This window comes from Cervus canadensis, chromosome 9 (assembly GCF_019320065.1).
Source record: "Cervus canadensis isolate Bull #8, Minnesota chromosome 9, ASM1932006v1, whole genome shotgun sequence".
NCBI lineage: Eukaryota > Metazoa > Chordata > Mammalia > Artiodactyla > Cervidae > Cervus > Cervus canadensis.
The window spans coordinates 64101396-64122475 of record NC_057394.1 but is presented as its reverse complement, the minus strand read 5'-3'; the positions used below and the strand labels follow the sequence as shown (position 1 = coordinate 64122475).

General features: G+C 48.0%; 2 protein-coding genes across 2 annotated transcripts in view; one reads left to right on the top strand and one right to left on the bottom strand.

The window, feature by feature from the left end:
• The window catches only part of CBY2 (chibby family member 2), a 127624-nt gene that overhangs the window by 95061 nt on the left and 11483 nt on the right, over positions 1-21080 (bottom strand). The gene's annotated exons all lie outside the window — the stretch shown is intronic.
• Positions 1-21080, top strand: part of ERICH6B (glutamate rich 6B) — a 50014-nt gene that overhangs the window by 19062 nt on the left and 9872 nt on the right. The window contains exons 2-5 of the mRNA XM_043478379.1: positions 2729-2820; positions 10021-10160; positions 12489-12550; positions 15667-15719. Of these exons, the coding sequence (XP_043334314.1) occupies positions 2729-2820; positions 10021-10160; positions 12489-12550; positions 15667-15719 (347 nt within the window). The remainder of the gene's footprint in view (positions 1-2728; positions 2821-10020; positions 10161-12488; positions 12551-15666; positions 15720-21080) is intronic.

Genomic DNA, 21080 nt, shown 5'->3' with positions numbered 1-21080 from the left:
ATTCCGGCCTGGAGAATCCCATGGACAGAGGAGCCTGGCGGGCTACAGTCCATGCAATCACAAAGAGGGGGACACGACTGAAGTGACTTAGCACACACACAACCTTTGATTGAATAGAAACAACGGAGGGATGGTGAACTGCTGGGATGGGGGCAGGGAGGAGCAGGGTTACCTACACAGGTAGCTCATCAAACAAACTCTTTCTCACTCTAGAGTCTTCTTGATCTTATTCCATTTCCAGAGAGGAGAGAGCCAGGGTAGACTAGTGCTGCCCAGACTTTCACGTGCAGCGCATTCACCCAGGCCTTGTGTTCAAACGCAGACTCAGTCCAGGGGCCTGAGGGTCCGCGTTTCTCAGGCACCCCCGGCAGCAGCTCCCACCGGAGGGGTGGAGGAGCGGACCTGCCCGGGTTTCACCCCTGTGCCCACTTCTCTGAGCCGGCCGGGGGCAGTGGCCTACTGCTTCTCCCCTCCTCGTCCTGGCTTAGAACATGGGGCTCTGCCCTGCTCGGCAAACACACAGGACTCCAACATCCACCCCAAAGTCAGGAGGCGTCCTTCTGTCAGGGAAAAAAAAGCAGTGGGAGGAGAGCCACTGACTGGGTGGAGAGGAGTTAAGACTTGTTGATAATCAGTTCGGGAGAGACGTCCCGCTCCATGGAGTGCTGAGTGCCCGGCTTCCGTCGCACTGGCGCTGGTCCCCTGAGCCGCCCTGAAGATGAGCTCCGCGGTCCCCGCTACACGGACGAGGGGCCCAGGGCGCGGAGGGCTGAGTGACCCACTGGGAAGGCCCCGGGGAACAGGGCCACCACGTGGGAACCTGGCCTGACACTGCCGCCGCCTCCCCAGTCCTCCCACAGGAGAGGCTTGGAGGGAAGACAATCCCACTAGAACAAAGGTAGAGGTTGACAGAAATCCCCAAAGGGAAAGTTAATTAGGACTAAAGCTCTTCCCTCTCCTCCTGCCCCAGTTAAGGCTGTGTTACTGAGGATTTACCGGGCTTGTCTTGACACGTAGCCAGGGCCGGTTGATGCTAATAAGGTTAATGATTTCGAGGAAACAAATGCCTCCTTACACGGCTGCTCCCAATTCCGGCCTGCCAAGTCCCCTTCTTCCCTTGACAAACACCTACTTCTTTTTTTCCCCCCTCAAATTAAGTGTCTATTATTCAATAAAGCCTATTAAAAGACGGCACTGACAAATCACAAGGAGCTGCTGAGCGAGCAGGGTCAGAGGCAGGCTCCCCTCCTCCGCGTCCAGCAGGCACATCCTCAGAGAACCTTCCTCGGGGGCTCTGCACCCGGCCTCCCCAGACTCGCGTTCTACCAGCTCCTCTGCTACTTCTCCTGAGGGCTTGCCTGAACCCTGTGGATTCTCGTCAGGTCTTCTCAACAAGAAGAAACTTCTCCAGGCCACACCCCAGGTGGACAGTCTGGGGACACACAGGGGCCCCTGCAATGAGGCAGGTTTCCACCAGGAACAAGCCGAGGCTGGGGTGGGACGTCTGCAGGCAGAGAGGCCCCTGGCCTGGGGTCAGGACAGGCAGATCCAGCTGGGTGGAGCTCACAATCCCTGCAGGGGCCCAGAGGAGTCAGCGTTTCCATTACTGAACCAAAGTCCGGAGGCAGTGCAGAGATATCGTGTATGGAGATCACAAAGAACGCCCCTCTCCACCCGCAGAGACCCAGCAGGGACACACATCAGACAGACTCAGTCAGCCCAGCACCACCGGCTGGTAAATGGGCTTCCTGGATGGCCCAGCGAGGAGGGGCTGGTGTCATCCTGAAGCCAAGACAGAGGCCACCATAATTTCCCTGGGGTTCCAATCATCATGTACAAGCCCTGTCCCCTCAGCTCCGCTCAGGATCCACACCTTTCCCGGAGCAGGGAATCCAGGCCTAAGTTGTAATTATCCGTTCCTCCATTCAAGTCGCACCCCGTCCACACTGGAGGTCTCCAGCCCCTCTCCTGGCCCAGAGTCACCAGGCTGTGGTTGACCGTGAGAACAAAGGCATCTGCTATCTCCCAGAGACTTGTCTTTTTTATTTTTTTTAAGCTCACTGGCTTGGGGATTCATCTCTTACGCTTTAACTAGCAATTACGAACCATCTGCAATTCTGGAGATGGGCAATTTTTGACAAAACTGACAGGAGATAGGAATATTTCTCAGGATTTCCAAGAGAAAATCACACTCAGAATAAATCTCTCTGGGAATAAAATCTCAGTTCCTCCACAGGGCCTCCTAGGTCCTCCGTGAGCTGGCCTTGGCCCTCCCAGCTCACCTCACTCTCACTCCCCTCACGCACGCTGTGCCTCCTGTGGTTTGTCAGATTCCTCAGCATGCTCCCACTCCCTCCCATCTCAGGGCCTTTCACCTCCTCCGCCCCCTGCCAGGGATGGTCTTCCCCAGCCATCTGCCTGCTCACTCCCTTGCTTCGTGTAGGACTCACTCAAATGTCACTTTGTCAGATGCGCCTTCCCTGACCACCGGAAACACACACTTTCCTAAATCTGCCACTGAGATACCCTTTCATTCCTGTTTTACGAATGTCTCCGAGTCAAATTTTAAGTGGTTTGATGAATTTAAAGTCTTATTGATGACCTGTGCATTTGTAGTTAAAAGGTCAAGTGTAAATGCCGTAAATCTGTTTCTCTTTTTGTTTTTGTTTGTCGTTTCGGCTCCTTTCCCAAATGCCTCTCCTTTGGCCGTACCTTCCACCATTGAAAGCCACGGAGTTTAACTACAAAGAGAGCTTTTGGGACCGTGTATTGAAAGACCCCATTGGTACACTGGAAGATGATGAGGTCTTCGAAGATGAAGTAAGTTGGTTAAAAACTGGGGATACTGGTTCTGCATGTTGGGTAGGGTAGCCCGGGGGGCCAGCTGGACACTGCGTCTTGAGTCCTGGGAGTCACAGCGTTGCTCCGCTGTTATCACAGCCCAAGAGGGCTTCTCTTAAAACACGCTGAAGTGTAAATGACACGCATTAATCCAAAGAGGGTCAGAAGAAAGCCAAGGATGACACCACAAGGCCCTGCATTCTGTAACATGAATAAAACCCCCTCAAGATTGCTTTTGAAGGCAGCAACATTAAAAGCGAAACACACAAGCTACCCAGATACTTAACAGAACAGGGCAAATCGCTCCTTGTAGAAACTTTGTGTAAAAATGAAGTTAGATCCTGGAAATATGGACTAGATGTAATTTTCCCACTAAGCAATAGTGGCTCAGACGATAAAGAATCTGCCCACAATGCGGGAGACCTGGGTTTGACCCCTGGGTCAGGAAGATCCCCTGGAGAAGAGAATGGCAACCTGCTCCAGTATTCTTGCCTGGAGAATTCCATGGACAGAGGAGCCTGGTAGGCTACAGTCCATGGGGTCGCAAAGAGTCGGACAGGACTGAGCAACTAACACACACACACACCACTTAAAACTCTAGACATTATATATAAAACAAACACAAGGAGCTTTTAAAAGACAGAGGAAAGAAGGCAGACTGTCAGGGGACCATGAGATCCAAGGAACAACATGGCAGTGAGTTTGAGTTTTCTTTTTGCTTCATAAACTCCTGAAAAGACCACAATCAGAAACCCCAACAAGCACAGACCAAAGCCCCCCAAAAAGCCTACCATCTCCAACCGAAGGACCAGGCATGGAGAGCCCAGAAGACGGAAACTTCAGACAAAGGCGTCCTCAGTGCAACACCACAACAAGGAGCATTGGAGCATACCCCACAGATCTGAGTCCTGCTCCCACACTTTTCAAAGCGGCACAGAACCAGCCCTGGGAGTTTAATGGCGATCCTTTCCCAGCTGTATCCAATAACTAGAGACACCGTGGGAAGCTCCAAAACCTTGAATAAGTCTTCCATCTACAGAAAAGTTTTGTACTGTCTTTACTGCACAAATGTTTTGCCTGCCAATGCAGCTTGGTGGCTATAATTTCCAATTTACCTCCAAGGCTTCCAACACCTGTTTACTCAGGTTGTATATCCTTTCCACTATAGCTGAGAAATTTTCTCAGGATTGTAGGTACTAACTACAATCACAAAAGTGAGAGCTTGTGTCTCTGAAACTCAAAATAAAGCAGATACATTATCCTGAACTTAAAAAGGGGGTGGGAAATAACCGAGGCATTTAGTTTTTGCTCTTATTTTAATTGAAAAAAAATTCTCTGATTTCAGTTCTTATTTAGCCTAAATTCCTTACTTTCCAGACATGCTCTTATACACTTATATTAATAAGAAGCAAAAGTATTTTTGCTCAGCCATGCCTGACTCTTTGCAACCCCATGGACTATAGCCCACCAGGCTCCTCTGTCCATGGGGATTCTCCAGGCAAGAATACTGGAGTGGTCTGCCATGCCCTCCTCCAGGGGATCTTCCCGACCCAGGGATTGAACCCAGGTGTCCTACATTGCAGCAGATTCTTTACCATCTGAGCCACCAGCGAAGCCCATATTAGTAAGAAAAAAACCTACTGCTTTTTCCAATACTGAACTACCATGTCAAATGATGGAAAAGGGATTACTTGAATTTAGATTCACGGCACTGAATATACTAAGATAGGAAAGTAAACTCAGGCATTTTAGAGAGATTTTTTAGCAAGAGTTGAAATCGAAAGGAATTGTTTTAATTAGAAACAAATTTTTCAAAAACCTTCAGCGCACCTGTCAACTAAGGTTCTGTGTGTCTGGCGGGGCTGCAGCCGTAAGCCAGGGGGACACCTCCCATGGAGCCGCGTGAGGTTCTGGATGAGACAGGATGCAGGGAGGCTTCTGGGTGACACGCCGCCTGTGCACGTGAGCCCCAGGCACAAACACCTTGCCGTGTCATCTCAGGGGCTTGGCTCAGGTGACAAAGTGTGGCGCAGAGAGGGGGGACATGACCCCCTGGCTGTCTATACCACCTGGCTCCAAAGATCAGACACTTAGGTGAGTGACGGGGCAGCACCTGTAGCCCAGCCACAGTATCACCTGAAAAGCACCGTTCCTCCAAGAAATCCCACAGGCAGCAGATGTGCCCAAGTAGGGCCAGAGCAGGACAGAAGGAATGGAGTCAATGCCACATGATACCTGCAGCTGAGAGACTTGTCTGTGTGCACTTCTGAGGCCTTTGGGAGGGGGAGCACCAGAAACCACTGAGGTACCCACGGGAGAGACGTCGCTGGGGTCCTTTGACTTGGAGGCAGCCATCAACCTAGACCGTGGTTATTCTGACGGTGGGATCTGACAGACCTCACATGCCTCGGGGCAACTCAGCCCAAGCGCCACAGCTACCAAGCTGCAACGACTGAGCCCGCGTGCCTAGAGCCCACGCTCTACAAGGAAAGCCACCACGCTGACAAGCCTGCTCACAGCAACCAGGGAGTAGCCCCTGCTCGCCGAAACTACAGAAAGCCCTCAGGCAGCAACTGCCAAAAATAAAAGAAAAACTAAAATTTTTAAAAAAAAAACAAAAGGACTCGTGAAAGACCAGCCTGGGCAATTGGGTCATCACTCCAACTCAAGGAGGAATGGTCAATAATAAAGAATTTAGAGGCAGGAATATTGGGACCACAAGCCTTCACCTCAATCCGCCCCGAAGCACTGATACATTCCAGTGTGAAAAGATGAACTGAGGCCTATTAAGAATCTGAAGAGTTTGTTTGAGCCTGTATGATTAGAATCAGGCAGTACCAGACTGGAAGTGGCTAAGAGCCCTCGGCCAACAGGAGCTGAGGAGAGACAGAAAAGGCAGAAGCAGAGCAAGGAAATTATTGGCTGACTGGCTTAAAGCCGAGCAGCTGCTTTTGAGTGGTTGTCCTTGGATTTTGATCTCTTAGGCTTGAGGCATTTACCGGCTGAGGTTTTTGTTTGCTTACTCGGGGCACCATGGCCTCAGAGCCTCCTCAGTCTGATGGCCTCTGTGTTTAATTAACTGACCACCAGCAATGAGGAGAGGTGCGTGCAGAGGCTGGGAATCAAGCAAGTCGGTCCTGAGACACCCCAGCTTTCCCCCAACCTGGAAAAACCAGCCAACTGCAAGCTCCATCCTTGTATCTGCCCCAGGTCACATGCGACTCTGGGTATGTGGGTCGCCCGCTTCCTTTTTGTTGTAGTTGTTTAATTGCTAAGACATGTGTGCCTCTTCTGCAACCCCATGAACTGCAGACCGCCACGGTCCTCTGTCCATGGAATTTTCCAGGCAAGAATGCTGGAGTGGGTTGCCACTTCCTTCTCCAGGGGAACTTCCCAACCCAGGGGTCGAACCCATGTCTCCTGCATTGGCAGGTGGATTCGTTACCACTGAGCCACCAGGGAAGCCGCCCCCCCCCCTGCCCCCACTGCTTACTTTAGGAGGCTTATAAGTGAATGGTAGACTGTACATTATCAGATGTGGAACAACCTCCATAACAATCTCAACCTGTAGTGAGCAGGGCGATGTGACGACCTGCAGTTCTTCTAGACAGCAAGTCACAATTCACCTTCTACCAAAAGGGAGTCGAAAAAAGAAACTCTTGTGAAGACCAACCTATGGGTCAGTCCTGGTTAACCTCACAGACTTGAGATAGAATGAACAAATCTACAAAATTAAAAGGTAGCTTGCAGTGTCATTACTTTGGAAGAATCCTTAAAGACAGAATCATCCACTACAAGAACATGCTAGGTACTACCCTGGTCTCCTGAAGACTCTTATCCTTCACAGTTATTTATGATACAATAAATAACCAACCACTGAGAGCTTGGTCATTCTAGGAACTAAAAAAGACTTATGCTCTCAAGCCATGAATGCAATTTTATGTTCTAGAGCCTTCTCTACATTTGGAAGAAGGAGGTAATTTTATGCTCTCAAAAGACTTCTTGGTATGCTACTATTAAAAAAAATATATTCTTAAGGGAACTGGGCAATGAGAAGAGGGTGTGACCATTATGGAGACAACCTTCAGAACAAATCTTGCTAGTCATCCTACTGTTCCCACTGTCTTTTTCCAATTACATGTTGAAATCTCATCTGGCACATCAGGGAATCAGATTTCAGGCTATTTCATTCTGCAGTCCCTTTGCAGGTTTCCTCTTGGACTGATCTCTTGATCATTATGTAGTGTCCTTCCTTATCTCCTGTAATCTTCTTTACGGTCTATTTTGTCTGATATGAGGATTGCTACTCCAGCTTTCTTCTGTTTCCCATTTGCATGGAATATATTTTTCCATCCTCTCACTTTCAGTCTATGTGTGTCTTTAGGTCTGAAGTGGGTTTCTTGTAGACAGTATATATATGGGTCTTGTTTTTGTATCCATTCAGCCAGTCTGTGTCTTTTGGTTGGAGCATTTAATCCATTTACATTTAAAGTAATTATTGATATATATGTTCCTATTGCCATTTTCTTAATTGTTTGGGGTTTATTTTTGAGGGCTCCAAAATCACTGTAGATAGTGATTGCAGCCATGAAATTAAAAGACGCTTATTCCTTGGAAGGAAAGTTATGACCAATCTAGACAGCATATTAAAAAGCAGAGACATTACTTTGTCAACAAAGGTCCGTCTAGTCAAGCCTATGGTTTTTCCAGTAGTCATGTATGGATGTGAGAGTTGGAATATAAAGAAAGCTGAGTGCTGAAGAATTGATGCTTTTGAACTGTGGTGTTGGAGAAGACTCTTGAGAGTCCCTTGGACTCCAAGGAGATCCAACCAGTCCATCCTAAAGAACATCAGTCCTGGGTATTCATTGGAAGGACTGATGCTGAAGCTGAAACTCCAATACTTTGGCCACCTGATGTGAAGAGCTGACTCATTTGAAAACACCCTGGTGCTGGGAAAGATTGAAAGTGGGAGAAGGGGATGACAGAGGGGATGAGATGGCTGGATGGCATCACCGACTCAATGGACATGGGTTTGGGCAAACTCCAGGAGTTGGTGATGGACAGGGAGGCTTGGCATGCTGCAGTTCATGGGGTCGCAAAGAGTCGGACACAACTGAGCAACTGAACTGAACTGATTTTGTAGATCTTTTTCCTTCTCTTGTATTTCTTGACTATATAAGTCTCTTTAACAGTTGTTGTAAAGCTGGTTTAGTGATATTGAATTCTCTTAATGTTTGCTTGTCTGAAATGCTTTTTATTTCTCCATCAATTCTGAATGAGATCCTTGCTGGGTACAGTAATCTTGGTTGTAGATGTTTCCCTATCAGTACTTTAAATATATCCTGCCATTCCCTTCTGGCCTGCAATTTCTGCTGAAAGATAACATATGGGGTTTCCCTTGTACATTACTTGTTGCTTTTCCCTTGCTGCTTTTAATATTCTTTCTTTGTGTTTAGTCTTTGTTAGCTCATTTAGTATGTGTCTTGGCATGTTTCTCCTTGGGTTTATCCTATATGGGACTCTTTGTGCCTCTTGGACTTGTTTGACTATTTCCTTTTCCATGTCAGGGAAATTTTCAACTATAATCTCTTCAAAAATTTTCTCATACCCTTTCTTTTTGTCTTCTTCTTCTGGGACCCCTATAATTCAAATGTTGGTGCATTTGATAATGTCCCAGAGGGCTCTGAGACTATCCTCAGTTCTTTTCATTCTTTTTACTTTATTCTGCTCTTCAGAAGTTATTTCCACTGTTTTATCTTCCAGCTCACTGATTTGTTCTTCTGCTTCAGATATTCTGCTTTTGATTCCTTCCAAAGTATTTTTAATTTCAGTAATTGTGTTGTTTGTCTCTATATGTTTATTCTTTAATTCTTCTAGGTCTTTGTTAATTGATTCTTGCATTTTCTCCATTTTGTTTTCAAGGTTTTTGATCATCTTTACTATCAATATTCTGAATTCTTTTTCAGGTCATTTGTCTACTTCCTCTTCATTTATTTGGACCTCTGTGTTTCTAATTTGTTCCTTCATTTGTGTAGTATTTCTCTGCCTTTTCATTATTTTTTTTTAACTTATTGTGTTTGAGGTCTCCTTTTCCCAGACTTCAAGGCTGAATTCTTTCCTTCTTTTGGTTTCTGCCCTTGTAAGGTTGATCCAGTGGTTCATGTAAGCTTTGTATAGGGTGAGATTTGTGCTGAGTTTTTTGTTTGTTTTTCCTCTGAGGGACCAGGCTGAGTGAGGTGGTAATCCTGCCTGCTAATGATTTGGTTTGTATTTTTGTTTTGTTTGTTGTTTAGATGAGGGTGTACAAGGGTGCTACTGGTGGTTGGGTGATGCCAGGTCTTGTATTCAAGTGGTTTCCTTTGTGTGAGTTCTCACTATTTCATACTCCCTAGGGTTAGTTCTCGGAGAAGGCAACGGCACCCCACTCCAGTACTCTTGCCTGGAAAATCCCATGGATGGAGGAGTCTGGTAGGCTGCAGTCCATGGGGTAGCTAAGGGTCGGACACGACTGAGGGACTTCACTTTCACTTTTCACTTTCATGCACTGGAGAAGGAAATGGCAACCCACTCCAGTGTTCTTGCCTGGAGAATCCCAGGGACGGGGGAGCCTGGTGGGCTGCCGTCTATGGGGTCGCACAGAGTCGGACACGACTGAAGCAACTTAGCAGCAGCAGCAGCAGCAGGTTAGTTCTCCAGTAGTCAAGGTCTTGGAGTCAGTGCTCCCACTCCAAAGGCTCAGGGCTTGATCTTTGGTCAGGAACGAAGATTCCACAAGTGGTCTGTTATAGCATTAAGTGAGATTAAAACAAATACCCAAAACCAAGAAACCAAAGATGAACCCCAGACAAATGGCAGTCACAAAATCAGGCAAATAATAATTAAATAATGGAATATACACATATACATAAGCAAAGTCAAAGTAGTCCAACAAAAATAAAATATAGTAGATTGATCCAGCGAACAAAGGAAATAAAAAATTATATCTACCAGTTAAGACCAAAACTAACTAAAGCACAAACTGGAAAACAAAACGAAAGCAAGGTGCCAAGTGGGGAATAAAGCAATGAAAACAAAACTAACAAATATTTTGAGAGGAAAAGAAAGCAAGAATAGATATGCAAAGTTACATAGAGATAGATGAAGAAGATTTATATACAGTAAAGATTAACTCTTTAGCAGGTTTCGACCACCTCCTATCAGTCGGTGTTCAGGACCATGCTCAAAGAAATGGCTGTTCGCAACGAACTGGAGGAGGATATTACCATTCCCCTGACTGGTCATCTGGAGGGTGAAACCAGAAGGAAGCTGGGAATTCTGTAAGTGACAAGAGGGATGGAACTATTGGTCACTGGGAAGGTACTGGTCGCTGGGTGCAGGTAGACCAAAGCTAGATGCAGAGAAGAGTGTTAACTGGGCCATGAGAGCACAGAAGAAGGCCAGGGTCCAGAAGCTTCCTTGAGTCAAAGAGCTGGCACAAGCCAGACACAGGACAAGGGTAAGATTAGGGGTCAGGGGACAGGATGATCGGCTACCAAAACTCAAAGGCAAAGAAATCTATGAACACAGGATGTGCAAGATAGCATCAAAGGTGAGCAGGGACACAGGCTGGAAATCCCAGGCAAGAAAAAGTCTTGAAGGGACCGTGAACTTGTACGAAAGTCTGGGAGGCAAGGCTCAGACCCCTGAGCCTTTGAAGAAAAGGGACAGTGGGGGGATCAAGCTCATGGGCATCTTCCCAAGAAATTGCTTAGCTTCATCCTAGGCTAGCCATTGCTTCTCCATGCTCCTTGAGGGGGAAAAGCCCCAAGCGTCACTGACCTGGGACATGGCAGGGGCTTGGGGAGCAATAAAGTTATTGCAGATGGCTGCTGGCACCAAATCTTTCTAGTTGGCATGACCCCAGTCACAAAATATTCCAGAACCCTATCTGTACATCCAGTCTGTGGTACAAGGAAGCCTGGATTTTCACTTATCCAGCTGTCAGAAGCCTTGGTGAACAAGGGACATGGTCAGGCATCTGACCATCATCACGACCATGACTCTCTGGGAGGGGCTCCGAGGAACAGGCTGTGGGGGATGGGGTACCATGCATAGCCTCCTTGGTGAATGAAGACTCCCAAAAGTCAGGGAGAGACTGACTGCCAGCAACTTCTGCTTTGGGCTCAATACAGTCCTGGGGCCAGAGACCCCTAAGGCTTCTCTAGGAAAAGGGAAGGCTAAATACACAAAATACAAAGAACACCCAAGTTTTCAGATCCTCATAAAACAAGAAAAATAAAAATCCCAAATAATACCATTGTAGGTTATCCTACATTCTAGGTTACATTTTCTCCCCCTTCTTTCTCGTTTAAGCCCATAACCAAGGCTCATTCTAACCTAACTGCACCCAATGAATGCACCTACTGTATGCTGGTCTATACCGTAGTGTGTACCCTTACTAGCAAGGCTAGTAGGGATTCCATTAGCTTGCAAAGCTGAGCAAAGAACCAAGGAGAGAACCTTCCCCAAAGGGCACCAGGTGCCTCTGGAGGGATCCCCTCACTGGAATTTAACTCTTGCATGCACCTGGCATCCTGCTGTCAGCCTGGACAGGCTTCACCCCACCCTCTTCCTCCTTGTTCTTTCACAGGTGATGGTAGGTGAGGTAACTGCTTCAATTCCATTCACAGTGCTTGCAAATAAAACAAAGAACCCTTGGCACAAATGGGCCATGAAGAGCTCATTCTCAACTTGCAAACAGCTTCTAAAGTACAGACACTAAACCTCCTTTCCACCAGGCAAAACAGCCCAGCCCTTTCCAGCAGATGGTATTTGCTTCCTGAGGTTGCTCAGGGTTAAATTATTAAGCTCTCTTCGAGGACTCTGAAGCGAGAAGTTAAAATCTGCCGTGTCAAAGGCCCTCTGCTCAGATCCAATTAAGCCTTGGAAGCTCCCTCCTTCCGGCAGATTCCCTTTCAAAAGGTCTCTGATCTGAGAACCAGGAAAGGCTGCTGCCTCCAGAGACCACCCTTATTTGGCAGGAAAACAGTCCCAGCCATTGAAATGCCAGGATGACTCGCTTTGTATATTGACATGAGAGGAGGTGTAGAAGGCTTGATCATTTTGAAGAGCTGTGCCTTAATGTGGCTTTCCTGGTGAGTCATTTTTGAGTGAGTTTATTTGAAATTTTCCTACTCGGTGCAAAGGAGTTTCAGGTGGCTGTGTCCGGCTCACAAATAATACCGTTTCTCTAAGCTCTTTCTGAATAGGCTTTACTGAAATGTGCACAGCCACAAGAGCACAAACCACAGAAAAAACCACCTGCACGAGCTGAACTCATAGAGTCAGCTTTGGCTGGCTTTGGATCTCCCGACCCTGGCTTCATTCCCAAGAGGAACCCCACTGAATTCATTTTGAAAGATCTGGGGTCAGCCCAGGTGCCCAGGTTGAAGGCCAATTAAAGGCCAGGAGGGACACACAGCACCAGTCGCTGGCCCTTTATTCCTGAGTACAGACTGGAAGAAAGCTGGTTGCAGAGGCAGAGCCATCCAGCCAAGTCTCCGCATATTAAACGATGGAGCCGGCCCCAGCTCTATCTGCCGTGTAGCATGACATGTAAACACAATTCGGTCTCAGCTTTTAAAGCCGATTCACCTTCCTTTCAGGTTGAAGAAAAATTTTGAAAACTACAAGGAGACGATCCTCTGGATTATGAGGAAACGGGAAAGTAAGAACTCCTCTCCCCATTTTCCATCCCGTTACCTGGTTCTCCTGGGTGCATCTCACTGTCTCCCACCTTCCCCTCAAGGAGGCAGAAATGCTTGTTCCCTCACTTGAGCATGTATTGGGCCAGTAAAGTCTCAGCTGCCAGGGATTAAAATACTGAGCAAGCGAGAAACACGAAACATGGTCTGGGACTTCAAGGGGCTTATCCTTTGATTGTGATGAGGGTGGGAGGGAGGGCAGGAGGCGAAGATAAACTGGAAAGCAGGGAATCTGCATATAAAATAGTTAATGCTTTGGTGGGAAGGGGATACTATGGGACCACACAAGAAGGCATCTACCCTGTATTGGGGGAGGTTCTAAGAAGTCATTAACGCAAAGTTTAAGAAAGAAATAGCCCCTTTACCAGATACTAAAGGCATCCTAAAGGAGATCAGTCCTGAGCATTCACTGGAAGGACTGACGCTGAAGCTGAAACTCCAATACTTTGGCCACCTGATGAGAAGAACTGACTCATTTGAAAACACCCTGATGCTGGGAAAGACTGAAGGCGGGAGGAGAAGGGGACGACAGAGGATGAGATGGTTGGATGGCATCACTGACTCAACGGACATGAGTTTGAGTAAACTCCAGGAGTTGGTGATGGACAGGGAGGCCTGGCGTGCTGCGGTCCACAGGGTCGCAAAGAGTCGGACACGACTGAGCAACTGAACTGAACTGAAAGGCATTGGAGGTCCAGCTGTTAAGACTTGCCAGTCATGGACTTTGCCAGCTTTGGGGGTCTCATCAAAAAGTCTGAGCCAAGAGCCTAAGCTACCCGGCTACTTAATTCAGAAACTCCAAACCACCAGCTGGAACATCTTTCAGTGACCAGATCCCACGGACCTAGAATTGGCAACAACAGCCACAGCTGACACACCTCATCCATCACATGCTTTTTCTTGCTGAGCCAGGACAAAGCCCCGATTCCCTCTCAGGAAGTGTTCCCATCCCCATACCAGTAAGTATATGCCCCTGACCTAACTCTTATAGAATGACTGCTGCGGGCAGCCCCTTGTCTCTGAACCCGCCGATTTCCAAGCCAAGGATGGCTTCGCAGGCATGTGAGCTGTGCAGGGACGCAAGCCCCCCACACTTAGGGTCCTGTGCTTGCTTTTAATGCTCGGCTGCCACTGTCTTGAAATCCTTCATTAATTTATTTTGGTTGCCTAACATGCGGGGTTCTAGTTCCCTGACCAGGGATCAAACCCATGCACCCTGCAACTGGGAGTGCAGCGTCTTAACCACTGGACCACCAGGGAAGTCCCTGAAATCTTGAGTAATTTTAAAACAAGGATACCTGCATTTTGAAATTATATAGCCTCTCCTAAAAGAAGTGGGAGCTACTACACAGCTCGTGTCATGAGCCACCAGACCCCAAAGCTCCCCGTGTGAAGGACACAGGCCTGTGGCCCGTCTCCGGGCAGCGGCCTCCAAGCAGCATTGCTTCAGAGGAACCTGACAGGTCTCTGCAGCCAGCCCAACCCCACTTTAAGGAAACTGAGGCTCAGACAGGCAGCCTGACACCTCCCCCTATTAAAGACAGAGCTGGTTATACAGCACAAACCAGGAAATCCGTGATTCTAGCCTCCTGACAGGGGAAAAGAATGAGCATATCCGTGTCCCCTGTTACCGTGACTTCAGGAAGGCTCTCTGTTCCTCTCTGACTGACTCTCAGGAAGAGCAGCTGGGCTCACATCCACCTCCCCCGGGACCAATCGCCTCCACTCTGGACGGAAGCACTGGAGGAGGGCTCCTCCGAGGGAGACTGAGGCCCGCGTCCAAACCGCTCACAAAGCGCTTTCATCGACTCTGCCCCTGCGCACCTCTCTCTCCTCACCTCCCTGAGGACAAGCTCCTCTGTGAGGTCTAAGAAGAGGCCTCCTTCCATTCCTCAGGGGCACACGGCCGTGTTCTCCTCTCCCCAGGCCCCCCCACACCTCTCCGACATCACCGACACCACCTCAGACACCTTCATTGCCCCACAGTCCCTGACCCATCCTGTCCTTTCTCAGTCCTTTCTTCACATTCTTTCCAGCAAAATCTTTTTAAAACACTTCCCTGGCCCTCCACTACCTCCAGGAAAATTCCACATTTTCCCCACGTGGCTTCAAAGGCCCTCGCTCTTGTCCATGCCAGACACACTGGCCTTTCTGTTATTCACCACATGAGCAGGCCTCCCTGCCACAGGGCCTTTGGACGTGCGGTCCTCTGGCTACAGTACTCTGCACGCCAATATCCTTGTGACTTGCTCCCTCACTTTATTCAGGTCTCTGCTTAAAAGTCACCTTCTCAGAAACTGTTGCTTTGGCTACCCTTTACAAACCAGTGCGCACACACACGCACAATCATTCTTCAGGGCATGCCTAGCCACCAGCAGGTGAAGTTTTCACCTGTTCACTTGTGCAGCGTCCATCTCCCCTACTAGAACGGGCAGCAGGCACGGTGCCAGCCCTGGTACCTAGGACAGCTTGCGGCATATGTGAACACAATGGATATTTCCTGAGTGAGTGAATAAAGGAGTTACCTAGCCCTGCCTGTCTCTCCAGAGTCACCCGTTAATACTAAGCCGGTCTCACGCTAGCCTTCAACCACGCAGCCCTTATGCTAGGAACTCCACCTGGCAAACTAGAGACAATTTCCACTCTGGGCACAACCTCCAGGCCTGGATAGGGTCCCTGTGAGCTCCGATGGCACCCTGCCCTCTGTGTTGGCAACCTCAGAGTTCCTGGGGTGAAATTCTAAATCAGCCCCCATAAGATAGCATCCCCAACTCCATGGACAGGAGTCTGAGTAAACTCCAGGAGACAGTGAAGACCAGTTCCGCAGCCCGTGGGGTCGCAAAGAGTTGGACACAACTGAGTGACTTAGCAGCAGCAAGCAGCAGCAGCAGAGGGCAAGAGAAGACCTGAGAGGCAGTCCACCCCACGCTGTAGGCGGCGGGTTTAAAAAGCAAGACAACTTACACCCGACGTGCGCATGTCTCCTGCAGCACAAGACTTGCCGATTTCCGCCTCCACGGGCCAGAATCTTAACGTTTAAATGGAGGCTTTACCTGGCTTCAGGCATGTATCCGTCCAGGTGGGCTCAACAACACAGTGCCCGAGAGGCTGCATCCTTGCAAAGGCTTCCCAGTGTGGGAACCGTGGGCAGAACGTACATGCCAAGGACCGGGAAGGGGGCGGGGAGACTTCCATGCCCCGTCCAGCTCCCGGGTCAACAAGCTGTCACGTCCTCTCCAACACCTCCTCCAACGCTGTGCTGGCCCCAGTGGTGGGAGAACCAAGCTCTCCTAACTGACCTCCCCCAAATCTAGTTGCGGAGGGAGCGGCCCCCTTGCGGGGAAGAGCATCCTGGCTGATACCGACGGCGCGCCTCCCACTGCGGCGCCCCCTGGTGATCAACCCCCGGGGAAGAGTCCTTGCTAGCTTACTCCAAAATTCAATAGTTATAAAAATGGGCCAAAACGAAGATTAAAAAGAAACTTGCTGCTGCTGTGAAAACTAAGTGGAATGCTTTTGAGAAGACTCAATAAGAACGTCGGAGAAGGCAATGGCAACCCACTCCAGTACCCTTGCCTGGAAAATCCCATGGACGGAGGAGCCTGGTAGGCTGCAGTCCCTGGGGTCGCTGCAAGTCAGACACTACTGAGCGGCTTCGCTTTCACTTTTCACTTTCATGCATTGGAGAAGGAAATGGCAACCCACTCCAGGGTTCTTGCCTGGAGAATCCCAGGGACGGGGGAGCCTGGTGGGCTGCCATCTATGGGGTTGCACAGAGTCGGACACGACTGAAGAGACTTAGCAGCAGCAGCAATAAGAAAGTAGTTTTACAAATACTGCGTAGAACTAGGCGTGCACCAAACATACACAAAAGGCTGGGGGATATACAGAAGGTTTCTTTTTTCTTTTTTGCTTTCAAGTCTACAATCCTGCACTCAGACTATGTAGAAATTGCCAAAATTGAAAGTTATAGATAATAAATTATGAATGGGCTTTGAGCAAACGTGCCCACACAGTCCTGCACTTAAAAATGGTGTGTTAACTACCATGCAGAAAATAGCTCGCTAGTGGGAACCTGCTAATACAGTACAGCAAGCTCAGCTCAGCGCTCTGCGATGACCTAGAGCGCTGGGATGCCGGCGGGAGGCTCAGCGGGGAGGGAACACGTGTATATATACAGCCTATTCACTTTGTTGGACAGCAGAGACTAACAACATTGGAAAGCAACGTCCTCCAATTAAAGATAAAATTTTAAAATAGTGTTAGTATTCATTTGTGTTTTAAGTTAAAATAGCATGTTTAAGGTATGTTTCCTTTTTTTTACGACTCCCACTTTAGCCTGTTTTTTAAATTACCAGACTCAGCAGCCTCACTTGTTACTGGCACGCGGCTGGTATGTCACCCCTCACATCCCCAAGTCTGGACTGGGTGGTGTTCACCATGGTGTCGGCCATCTGACACTGAGCTGGCACCTCACAGGCCCTTAATGATTGTGTGTGAAATGAAAGAATGAATGGGGAAAAATGAGAGAGCTTGGGGAAATATGGCCGATATCCCAAATCCTCAAACTCTCTTTGGGTTCCTCGAGAGAAATAGATCTAAGTTTTCTTTCTCTTTTCTACCAAAGCCTTACATACCCAAAGGACTGCAGAGAGCACTTTCACGTTTCACTTATGTAATATACCACTACAAGACGAGGAGGAGGAGGAGGAGGAGGTGGAGCCAGAGAAAGAAGTCAAGAAACATCGTCGTGTTGCTCGTCGTACGAAGACGTTAGAACTAGATATGGACTGGATCAACAGCAAGATTAAGGTAATTGTGGCAGTGCCCTGGCGTTTGCATTTTGTCCAGGGGTTTTTGTTTGTTTGTTTGTTTGGCGGTGTGGGTGGAGATTTACTGGATTTAGAAAAGGCAGAGGAACCAGAGATCAAATTTGCCAACATCCATTGGATCATACAAAAAGCAAAAGAGTTCCAGAAAAACATCTATTCCTGCTTTATTGACTATGCCACAGACTTTGACGGTGTGGATCACAACAAACTGTGGAAAATTCTGAAAGAGATGGGAATACCAGAACACCTTACCTGCCTCCTGAGAAATCTGTATGCAGGTCAAGAAGCAACAGTTAGCATCAGACATGGAACAACAGACTGGTTCCAAATTGGGAAAGGAGTATGTCAAGGATGTATATTGTCACCCTGCTTATTTAACTTATATGCAGAGTACATCATGTGAAATGCCGGGCTGGATGAAGGACAAGCTAGAATCAAGATTGCTGGGGGAAACATCAATAACCTCAGGTATGCAGACGACACCACCCTTATGGCAGAAAGTGAAGAAGAACTGAAGAACCTCTTGATGAAAGTGAAAGAGGAGAGTGAAAAAGTTGGCTTAAAGCTCAACATTCAGAAAACTAAGATCATGGCATCCGGTCCCATCACTTCATGGCAAATAGATGGGGAAACAGTGGAAACAGTGACAGACTTTATTTTCTTGGGCTCCAAAATCTGCACAGATGGTGACTGCAGCCATGAAATTAAAAGATGCTTGCTCCTTGGAAGAAAAGCTATGACCTACCTAGACAGCATATTAAAAAGCAGAGACATTACTGACAAAGGTCCGTCTAGTCAAAGCTATGGTTTTTCCAGTGGTCATGTATGGATGTGAGAGTTGGACTATAAAGAAAGCTGAGTGCCGAAGAATTGATGCTTTTGAACTGTGGTGTTGGAGAAGACTCTTGAGAGTCCCTTGGACTGCAAGGAGATCCAACAAATCAATCCTAAAGGAAATCAGTCCTGAATATTAATTGGAAGAACTGATGCTGAAGCTGAAACTCCAATACTTTGGCCACCTGATGGGAAGAAATGACTCATTTGAAAACACCCTGATGCTGGGAAAGATTGAAGGCAGGAAGAGAAGGGGACGACAGAGGATGAGATGGTTTTTAGGGCCATGCATACATTCTTTATTGTATTGTAACAGTAGATAAGTGTCATTATTATCGCTGTTTAGTCACTAAGCCATGTCTGACCCTTTGAGACCCCATGGACGGCAGCCCACCAGGCTGCTCTGTCCATGGAATTCTCCAGGCAAGAATACTGGAGTGGGTTGCCATTTCCCTCTTCAGGGGATCTCCCCGACGCAGGGATCGAACCTGTGTCTCCTGCGTTGCAGGTGGATTCTTTACAGCGGAGCCACCAGGGAAGACCATATGTCATTATATATTTGTATAAACCCATAGAATGTAGAATACCAGGAGTGAACCCCAGGGTAAACTATGGAGTCTGGGTAATGGTGATGTGCAGTGTAGATTCTTTGTATAAATGTACACCATGGTGTGGGATGTTGATAGTGGGGGGAGACTGCACGTGTGTGGGGGTGCAGAGAATTTATGAGAAATCTCTGTATTTTCTACTCAATTTTGCTGAGACCTGCTCTAAAAAATAAAGCCTATCTGTAAAAGCCAATCACATGGTATATGTATAAAGATGGACACTATAAAGTCTTAAGTGAAACCTAGTCTCAGTTAGTCACATGAGCTAATAAGGTCCAGAGTTAAAAAAAAAAAAAAAGGCACTGAAGGGGGAAGTAGGAAGATGTGATAGACTCTCTGCTTTCTGTCAATATATACTGAGAACGCACAATGCCCCAGGCCCTCTTCTAGGTGCTGGAGCTACAAGGGTGAACAAACCAACCTTGGGGGCCATGGAACTTACGTTTTAGTTGAGCACACAGTCCACGCGACGGAGGATGAGATGGTTGGATGGCATCTCCGACTCAATGGACATGAGTTTGGGTAAACTCCGGGAGTTGGTGATGGACAGGGAGGCCTGGCGTGCTGCGGTCCATGGGGTGGCAAAGAGTCGGACACAACTGAGCAACTGAACAGTCAACGCACAAAATTCTGTTCAGTGCCAAGGCAGGTATTGTTAGGTGCCGCAGGAAGGAAAGCAGGATAAGGGGCTCTAGAGTTGCTGGGCTGAGAAAGGAGTAACTGTCATGCTTTTAGTGCAATCGCAGACGTGCCATTTGAGCCTAGGCAGGCATGGAAAGAGGGAGCGAGCCCCTAGAGACTTGGAGGAGGAGTGTCCTAGGCAGAGCTCACACATGCAAAGGCCCTGAGGCCCTGAGCCTCGAGGACGGGGTGAGCAAGAGAGAAAGGCATGGGAAATGAGCTCGGTGTCTAGGTCAGGTAGAGCCTTGGGGGTCATGGTTTTATCCAAAGGATGCCATGGAGCCACTGGAGGGGCCAGAGCAGGGGCAACATCATCTGGCTTAAGCTCTAGAAGAATCTTTCTGGCTGCTCTAGAGAACAGGCTGAAGGGGGCAAGAGTAAGGGCAGAAAGTTCAGGTGAGAGACGACGTGCATCTCTACTAGGCTGGTGGCGGAGGTGGTGAGAAGCTGGCTGACTGGGCATATTTTTTAAGTAGCCCTGACTAATAACACAACCTCTGTGCTTAAGACCGTCATGTATGTTTTTCTGGGTCTTACTTTCTTGAACTGTAAAGTGAAGATAATAAGACCATACTTATCCCACAAAATTGTTGCAAAAAGCTAAGTCCACATTATATGCAGAGGTGCTTTAAAACCTGCATGATGTTACATGAATGTTAGTTTCTAGTAGTCTCAAGTGTGCTCCAATTTACTAAGGGATAATACAGCTTTTTCTCAGTTGCTCAGGCCAGAATTATTAGATTCATCCTTTGGGCTTTTGTGTGATATATTTCCCAGTGAGGGAAAATGGAATGACTCTATCTCTGTGTCAGGGATTTTTCTTTGCCCGTGGCTTCTTGTTTTTAGGAAAATGTCATTCCATGACAAGTGAATTTGATGAAAAGAAAGTGTATTAAGAAATTCTGGCTTCAGGTGGCTTTTGAAAATAAGACCTAAAATAGAAAATCCTCCCCCGTGAGCAAAATCTAGAAGCTTCTTACCGGTTCTCAGGAAGAAACCAACCATAGATGACCTTATAAAGTGCTTTCTTTAGGGTAAAAAAAGAGAGGGGGCAGTGGTTTGTAGAGTAAATGTGCAAGGTGGCTGGGAGCTTAATGGCTGGAGGTGGTTCGTTTCCAAGGATGAGCCTGCTGGCTGGGGGTAGCAGGGACAGACTGTGGGAGTCTGGCTCCCCTTTCATTGGATAGCCTTGTGTAGGTTGTTCGGTCATGTCTGACTCTTTGCAACCCCATGGACTGTAGCCCGCCAGGCTTCTCTGTTCATGGGATTTTCCTGGCAAGTTTACTGGAGCTGGTTGCCATTTCTTATTCCAGGGGATCTTCCCCATCCCAGGGATCAAACCGGCATCTCCTGTGTCTCCTGCATTGGCAGGCGGATCCTTTGCCACTAGTGCCCCCTAGTGGAACGCCTCTCTTAAACGGGGAAAATGATAGCGCCTCCTCTGGGGTCACTGTGTTGTGGAAGTCCTGCGCTGAGCGCTAACGCTGCTGTAGGGACAGAGTCAGTTACAGGATCTTCATCCCCTGGTGGAGCGGTTC